Source organism: Gadus macrocephalus, chromosome 17 (genome assembly GCF_031168955.1).
Source record: "Gadus macrocephalus chromosome 17, ASM3116895v1".
In the NCBI taxonomy this organism is placed as follows: domain Eukaryota; kingdom Metazoa; phylum Chordata; class Actinopteri; order Gadiformes; family Gadidae; genus Gadus; species Gadus macrocephalus.
The window spans coordinates 3,503,279-3,512,290 of record NC_082398.1 but is presented as its reverse complement, the minus strand read 5'-3'; the positions used below and the strand labels follow the sequence as shown (position 1 = coordinate 3,512,290).

The 9,012-nt window shown below is 51.2% G+C and overlaps 1 protein-coding gene across 1 annotated transcript in view; it reads left to right on the top strand.

Moving 5' to 3' along the window:
* The window catches only part of rgs12a (regulator of G protein signaling 12a), a 30,577-nt gene extending 22,357 nt beyond the window's left edge, over positions 1–8,220 (top strand). Inside the window, exons 5-8 of the mRNA XM_060035832.1 lie at positions 332–451; positions 651–981; positions 1,172–1,250; positions 7,918–8,220. Coding sequence (XP_059891815.1) covers positions 332–451; positions 651–981; positions 1,172–1,250; positions 7,918–8,220 — 833 coding nt within the window. The remainder of the gene's footprint in view (positions 1–331; positions 452–650; positions 982–1,171; positions 1,251–7,917) is intronic.
* The last annotated feature ends 792 nt before the right edge of the window (positions 8,221–9,012 follow it).

The window sequence follows — 9,012 nt, the reverse complement described above, 5'->3', positions numbered from 1 at the left end:
CAGCGTGTAGGTTCTCTGAAGCACTCGTTGGCGGAGGACGTATTGCCAAGATGCTAATAGCGGAATGCTAATAGCAGAATGCTAATAGCAGAATGCTAATAGCAGGATGCTAATGACGCGAGCACGGCCCGTCAACGACGTTGGAAAGAAGCGGCAGACTAGAAGTAGCAGGGAGGGTCGTCACCGCAAAGCAGCAGGGGACACCGATAAGGGAGGGGGGGAGGGGGGGGGGGGTCGCGCACATCCAAGCCCCTCCCCCTCCCCTCACCGGCTGGCACCCCCCCCCCCCCCTCCCCGCTAACGGCGCCGTTGTCCTTGTTTGCGTCTGCAGGGCGACGAGAGGCCCTCGGGGAAGGACTCTCCCTGAGGGCGGGCGGAGCCGCCGCCGCCGCCGCCGCGCTCCCCGGGGAGAAACGCAAGCAGAAAAAGATTAATATAGACGAGGCGGAAGGTAAAGCCCCCCCCCCCCCTCTCTCTCTCTCTCTGTCGGTGGTGTCTGGTGTGTGTGTTTTGGTGGCGCTTCTCCGAGGCTTCCTCCTTTGCTTGGCTGTGGGACTAACCCCTCGCCTCTCCGGCCGCGGGACGGGGGGGTGCACAGGGTTCGATGACGACGAACGTGTTCTTTTTTTTCCCGTATCTCCCCCCCCCAGAATTCTTCGAGCTCCTGAGCCGCGCGCAGAGCAGCCGCGCCAACGACCAGCGCGGCCTCCTCAGCAAGGAGGACCTGGTGCTGCCCGACTTCCTGCGGCTGGCCCCTCCCACTTCCTCCGCCTCCTCCACCCCCCGACGCCGCCGCGCCGCCCGCCAGCGGGGCCGGGAGAACGGCCCCCGGGGGCCCTTCGGCTCCAGCCTGCGCTCGGAGAGCCTGGACTCCCCGCTGGGGGGCCCGGGCCTCGGCGCCGGCGCCGGGGGCTCCGACGGACACTCCGGGGGGCCCTCGCGGCGGGGCCCTGCTGCCGCTGCCGCGCCACCCGCCCTTTGGCACCCACCTGTCGCCCATCGCGCGCCCCCCCGAGCCCCCGCCGCGGGGGCTGCGCACGGTGGAGGAGGACCTGACTCTGACGGGCGAGGGCGACATCAGCAGCCCCAACAGCACGCTGCTGCCGCCCTCGCCCCCCCCCCCCGCCACCGGCGCCGCCGCCGCCGCCGCCTCGCCCCTCTGCGACCGCAGCCTGCCGGAGGCCAACTTCACCCCGCCCCCGCCCTGCACCCGCACCCCCCTCGCCACCGCCGCCGCCGCCGCCGCAACAGTACCCCCTCCGTCTGACCACACCGTCCGTTGACGCTGTTGTTGTTGTTGTTGTTGTTGTTGTTGTTGTTGTTGTTGTCGTCCTGCGACTCCCCTGTGTCGACGCCCCCCTCTACTTAATGTATGCTGTTCATGCACTTGATCCCCCCTCTGTGTGTGTACATAGGAACAGGTTCACCCTCTCGGTTCGCTCCATAGATTCCTTTGTATGATCGGTGCTGTTCTTTTTTTCTAACGACTGTTGATAGCGGTGTGTGTATATTCGTTCCCGTGTACAAAATCTGTACAAATATCCCAAGTTTCCTGCCGTTTTTTTTTTTTTTTCTCTGAGATGCCGTATTGAATACATGAGCCAGCAGACCTTGACTTTGGTACGTGTGAGTGAACCTAAAAATATGTTTTTGGTTGAGTGTGTGTGTGTGTGTTTGTATTACCCCCCCCCCCCCCCCCCCCCCCCCCTCCTTCAATATGTGTTGTGCATTTGAATCAAGGCGTGAGTAATCCGATATTTAACAGTATTCTCAACCATGAAAAATAGAAATAAAGAAAGACATTGAAGCTCCCAGCATTGTGAGCGACGCGTCCGTACGGTGGCGGGGGATTCTGAAATAGCAGACTAGTGTTGATGCTCTACAGTATGTCCGTGTATGCCCCCTCCGCCCTCTCACACTGTGGCTCTGCGACACTGGAGACCCGAGACGGTTGAAACGAGTCCTCGTTCTCTCCCCCCGTCGTTCTGAAGGCCTCCTCGTCGACCGAATCAAACTCTGTCATTCTTTCCATCCCCTTTCTGTCTCCCGTCCAATCGTCGTGACACACCACTCACTGTCGAGGGAGAAGCAAACAACCTTTTTTCTTCCCCCTTCTTCTACTTCTTCTGTTTCTCTTGAAACCAGTCCTATCGCTGCGTATGTAAGTTTTGATTTCCTCCGAAAATTGTCCGCCGTAATTAGTCGGTTGCTAAAGGGTGCCCATTGTGCCTTTTAGACCTGGTTGATCTGCAACGACCTGTATTCCTCTCTCTCCCCCCCCCTCCAAACCACCCTCATCTCATCATTGCCTGCTGCTACCCCCTCATCCCCCCCCCCCCCCCCCCCCCCCCACTCATCTAGATTCCTGTTTAGCCAATCATTGACCATCCTTGACACTCCACTGTATCTGTGTTTGATTTAGATTTTGAATAAACATTTGAGAAAATGGAAATCATCCTTGTCTGTCTTCTTACACGGTCGTGACTCGTGATTACGTTGCCTCGCCTCCTCCTCCTCTTCCTCCCCCTCGCCTCTTCATCCCCTCGCCCTCCCCCTCTTCCTCCTCCTCCCACCTCCCTCGCCGTTTTCTCTCCTCCTCCGCATGGACATTCGATTCCTTCTGCCTTGTGTCTTCTGGTCTCCTCAACTCATTAACGTCTCTCTCTCTCTCCTCTCTCTCTCTCTCTCTCTCTCTCTCTCTCTCTCTCTCTCTCTCTCTCTCTCTCTCTCTCTCTCTCTCTCTCTCTCTCTCTCTCTCTCTCTCTCTCTCTCTCTCTCTCTCTCCGTATATATGCGGTGGAGGGTGTTGTGTGGCAGTCTGCGTGTGTTTACTCCTACAGGCTAAGCTATTAGCGTTCCTCTCTTGTGTTCCACTGTGTTTGAACTGTCAAGGTTCTATGTTTAATGTACCCTTGGGGTGTGTATGTGTCAGTGCCACACACACAAGTGTATTTATCTGAGCGCTTGCTTACGTGTGTGTGCGGCTGCGTGGTGTGATAAAATGCAGTGTTTACTCGTCAGCTGGCTGCCTGTGGTGATGTTTGTGGCTGTTAGTCGGCGGATCGGCGTGGTGCTGGGGTAATGTGTGTGTGTGTGTGTGTCCAGTGTTATGTCCGCCCGCCCCCCTCCCTGTGTGCATCCTTCCCTGCCATGTGCTGGAGCCGGGCTTCCATGGCCTCTGTTTGTTGTTTGTTTGTTTGTGTTTATTTGATTGTATTCCCGGCGCAGCATTAAGACAACATGCAGGTGGACTTGTCGCTCCGTGTTTCCCAGTGCCTGGTGGGTTGGTTTTCTTTGGTTTGTTTTGGTTGTTTCTAGTCCGACTCAAACTGGTGGCTTTCGTTCCCAGGCGAACCCAGAGTGAAGGGGACGGGGTCGGGGTGTGTGGTTGTGTGTGTGTGGGGGGGGGGGCTTGACTCGTTCACTGAGGGAGGGGTTAGTACGAACCCGACTCAGAAGAGCCAGGCCGGTGACAGAACCACTCCATGGTCCGTGGCAGGGAGAATGAGGTCAACAAAACGGCACTAAATACCGTGTATCTGGGGGATCAGGTTGGTTTTGCCACGGAAATCTGACTTTTTATGCGGGGACGGGCTTGGTTGTTTTGAGAAAAATGTCTCCGACTCGTGTCAGTTGTGTCAAAATAGAGCGATGACAACGTTGAGACTTAATAAGAAGCAGACAGAGACCTACTGCACCCAAGTGGTGGAGGTGGGGTTGGTGGTGGAAGAGACAACAAGCCATCCAAATACGTGTCCTTCTTCAAAACAAATGTCCGCTAAAAACCACTTCGATGGATGTGTGCGTGCGGGCGCGGGGACTCATTCAACCCACACAACCCACACACTTGAACGAACAGCAGCCCTGAATCGAAAAGGCTGACAGGGCCCAGGTTTGGGTGCCTGACCTTTTCATGGCTCTGCTTTAGTGAAATAGGCAGCCCCTGTGTAAGGTAATATGTCCACCCGGTGATGCGGATGGAAGTCGATAAAAATAAATAAATAAAAAGCCACTTGTACCGCGGTAGAGCTCATCTCTCTCTCCTGGTTGCTAAGAGCGTCCGCCGGAGCCTTGCTGCTCGCCAGCCGCAACCATGGTTACCTTATCCACGACGGCGAGTTAGCGTGAGATATATAGAGCCTGTTAATATTGCTGCTCCCATATCCTTGGTTATTTGTTATTTATGTCAACACAGAAATAGACGCGATGAGTCAAACGGCTCCCTTCCCCTCGGTGCACAGTGGGCACTATGTCTTACTCAGTGGGAATGTAGTTTGGAATATAAAAAATATCATATTATAGCAATTTGGGGTTCAAGCCTAGAGTTATAAAATGTATTTGTAAGAGGGAAACCAGCGCTCAATGCATGCATTAACTCGAAGGTTCACCGATTAGATGGTATAGTTCTTCACTATTGGCATGGAGACAAATGATGAGACTAATTTAAGTGTTGTCGGTACATGGGCGCCCTCTGCTGGCTGATAGACGTCGAGCAATACAGGTCGTCCACTTCTGTGAAGGGTGACCTTATATAATGATATGATTATAATATTGACAGCAAAGATTAAGGCAGTCGCAGATTAGATTTTAAATAATGAATAATTTCTTAGTAGTCAATCAATAGGTTTATAACTGTAATTATATAAACAAAGTCAACGATTGCCTTATGCCAAACCACAGGTGGGCCGGGTTCCAATTATTAATACCCATTAATTACTGAATTAATTACATTATTACGTGCCATACCTTTATGAATAATCTACTATAATAACCTGCAACGACATTTAGATCCCGCTGATGTTAAGGAAGATGTGTTATTCTAGTGATGAAGATGTCCACTAGAGGGAGTCAGAACACAGCATTGTTCTTCTGTGACTGTCAGGAACCAATGAACGGATCAGTGATGGCTTGCGACTAGCAAGCCCGGAAATAGATTGTTCCCAAAATAAAAATGTTGGCAAAATATTTTATAAATGTATTTCTTGGATACATTCAGATTGAAGAAAGCCAGATAGCTAGGGCCGTTTCTATGTCAAATAAAAAATATATCTAGCACAATCTACAGAGTAGATAATGAAATGCTGGGGAAGGGATATGATAATCATTCATTCCTGCCTCAGGGGAATGTCTAATGTGTAATGAATAAATATATTCCCTAAAAAGCCTGAATGATAAATATGCAATCCTTTCTGTGGCGCTGCTAACTAGGATATTATATGATTATGTTCCGAGCCTGGTCTATGACAAGGTTAAAACCTCAACCCTGCTTTCTGACATGAGTCTGAACAAAGTTGGTCCATGTAACAGCCAATATGTGAACAATGTGAAGCTTGAGATCATAAGGTTCAAGACCAGGTTCAAGTTCAGGTCAAGGTTCAGCAAGCCACTGTTAACTTTTCCAGTTTTTATTGAAGCAAAGACGCGTCATTTAGCCTCTCGCTCACGAGAGCAGTTTCTGCAGTGGAGGTCACGTCCATTAGGAATACATAAAGGGAAGAAGTTAAACTATATTCACTTCATGGCAGGCCGCATTCTGTAGTCTCACATTGCCAACACATTGCCCCCCTCATATCACTCGCAGAAGAACCCTAGTCCAGAACCCTAGTCCAGAACATGTACAGAAACCTAGCCCAGAACCAGTCCCGAACCAGCGCAGACCCGTAGCCCAGAACCAGTACAGAACCCTAGTCCAGAACCAACTCAGAACCCTAGTCCAGAACCAGTTCAGAACCCTAGTCCAGAACCAGTCCCGAACCAGCGCAGAACCTTAGCCCAGAACCAGTACAGAACCCTTGTCAAGACCCAGTCCAGAACACTATTCCAGAATCAGTGCAAAACCAGTCCGGAACCAGTGCAGCGTGGGTTCAGCGGAGTGGGCTGGAGTGCTTCAACTTCTACGTATTCGTATCTGCTTCACATCTGAGAGCTGGGGTTTCCTGACTCTGCTTAATGTAAACAGGTTGGAGAGGGGGGGGGGGGGATTCTGACCTAAGACATCTGCTGTAGGCCTACACTGCTGTCACCCGTCGCCAGGCCCACATACCGTGTGACAAGAAGCTAAAGGAGTGAAATGTCTAACGGGCAACGCGACACATTCACATCCGGGTGATGAGCTTTCTGGAAGCAGTAGCTGTATCGCTGTTGCACAGTCTGCACCTTATTTTATTATATACACAGACAGAGAGACAGACATATTATCCGATCCGCTTATCAGAGTGTGTGCTGATCATTGTCTACTTTTCGGGGCACCCCACTGAAACCCCAATGATTAATCAATCAACCAGCAGCAGAATGTGGCTTGCTGCTGATAATTGTAATGAATTCTTGCAATTCGTATGTGACCCCAATCCCACAAAAATTGAATCATATCCAATCATGAACCTCAGAGGAAACCCCCCCCAACCACCCTCCCACGTGTGAGTGAACCCACCCACCTCTATGCTGGAAACATGGGGGTATCTCCACAGCAGTGAGGATCTCACCAGCTGTGTTTATGTGACGGTGAATCACCCCCGGTCGCTTATAAAGAGGTACTTTATCCCCTGGAGTGTTATGTGTGTCGTCATCGTCGCCCCCGTCCCCCGTCCCACAACCGTTAAAACCCGCAAAAAGTCAGTGAGTTCTTCAGTGATTCTAAACAGTCAAGGCAGAGGCGACCCCAACCGGAGGCAGTCCCCTCACAATGGAGACCTAGCGTGACTCATCCTGGCACTTAGCGGATCTATTTATGTCTGTTATCTTTCTCCGTGATGTAACATGACGGCATGGCAGTGTTTGAAGCTGTGTTTTCTTTGTATATACTCCGGTGCGCTCGTGTCTTGTGTTTAGATCCTGTGAGAGGCTGGCTCACACGGTTTGGGACGCTGATGAAAGAAAAAGTGTAAACATGACCGGGACTTCCCTCTAAATATGACCTGGTATAGAGTCAACCTCATTAATAGCTTTTCAGAACTATCGGTCGCTAAGGTACACAAGTGAAGTTGAATGAATCCACGCATAACTTTCTTAGACTTATCAGTCATGGAGGAATGCCCGGCCTTTATTATGGTTTCACATTGTTGCAATTTTTGTTTTTTAAAATAGTTTCAACTGCAGCCAAGAATGCACGAGCATGACCACAGCAATATGAAAAACAAAAGCCGGATTCATTGCACAACTTGGATATCTGGGATAACTCTCAGGTATCCAAAAGGGTGCAGGACGAAATGAACCTTCAGTGGTTTTCTGGATGTAGTTTGAAGAGTTTTTAAAAGCGTCGGTGGTGGTGATATTGCTGAAAGGGAGCTTTGTGATTAGAGTGGTACTTATAGGTACTTATTAACACACTTCGATCTTAAGGATGCGGTAGGTAGCTCGGGAATGTGGTTGCACATTTACTGTTCTTAACAACACGCGGCATATTATGAATTCCTATGGTGCACGAGCAAAAGGTGTGTGTGTGTGTGTGTGTGTGTGTGTGTGTGTGTGTGTGTGTGTGTGTGTGTGTGTGTGTGTGTGTGTGTGTGTGTGTGTGTGTGTGTGTGTGTGTGTGTGTGTGTGTGGAGAGTAGAGTCAATATAGCAGACGCAAATGCCTTGTAGAAGGTGAGTGAGTCCAAGAAAAAAAAAGAAATCCCTTTGTTGATGTTTATCCTGGCTGTGTTGTCCTACAGTTTGTATTCAACTCCAAAAACACGTCAAGCGTTCTTTGTTTTGTTTCTTTTATATCCGCCTAGATTCGCTGTTGAACGCGATCCACTGAAACCATGTGGGCTGCAGCCTAATCTGATGGTGTTTGAGTATTGTCTCCTCCACCCTCCCACTGTGGCATTGTGTTTCACCATGGCTCCTTCTCTTTTGTCGTCTCCCCCCCCCCCCCCCCCCCCGGTGAACAGAGAAAGCACCAGACCCGTGTGCTCACGTGGCCTCCGGCCCCCAGCCGACGGCGCCGTCTCTGGGGGCCCCCGAGGGCCAGACGACGGCGTCGGTGACGGTGACCCCCTCAGCCCCCCCGGAGATGGGGATGGACATGGAGGGGGTGCGCCTGGAGGAGGGGGTCCCCCTGAGCCCGTCGGTCCGGGGGGCCGGGGGGGGGGTCTGCCCTGAGCTCAGCCTCAGCTTCCAGGGCTACGTGGAGGAGCTGCGGCAGTGCCAGAGCAAGATGAGGAACGCCCAGGGGCCCCAGGCCGGGGGCCCCACCGAGGACCCCAAAGGGGACCCCTACAAGGCCACCATCGTCTGAGGAGGGACCCCCCCCCGAACCACCCGCAACACTCCTGCACTTTGTACGCCCCAAGGCACTAGGAGAGGAAGAGTGACTGACTGACTTTCTGGCCAACTTTCCGACCGACTTTCCGACTGCCTTCCTGACCGACTTCCTGAACGCCTTTCTGACCGATGTTCCAACTGACTTTCCGACTGACTGACTGACTGACTGACTGACTGACTGACTGACTGACTGACTGACTGACTGACTGACTGACTGACTGACTGACTGACTGACTGACTGGAGGGACGGAGGGACGGATGGAGGGATGAAGGAAGCGCCTGTAAAAAAAGAAACGGTGACAGATACCGACTCCCAAAGAACATCCACCTTTCTGACTTGATGGAGGTCGATGTTGTTGTACATTTTGTTGAGTTGTTCTTTGCTGAATTTTGTTACTACTATTTTCTGTGTAGTGCTGTTGATACTTCAGTGGTGATACTTATTGTTGTATCGACCCGGTATTCTTTAGACTCCTTTAGGCAACAAAAAAAATCGATGAATCAAGTTGTTGTTACAAATCCAGAATCCAGATACCAGAACCCCCTCCCTTTTTTTTAAACGAGAAACAGGACAAGCAAATCTCCATCTCTTTCAGTGTTTCTTTGTTTTCTGCTTATCTTCCTCGCTGATAGTACAATGAACTACATGACGGTATTTTTCCTCGCCTGTGGTTGGGTTTTATGTGACTCTTTAGTGGCTTCTAACTTGGTTGTTGAAATATTCTAAATTAAAATATGTTGACTTGAAATGAACACCATCTGCCTT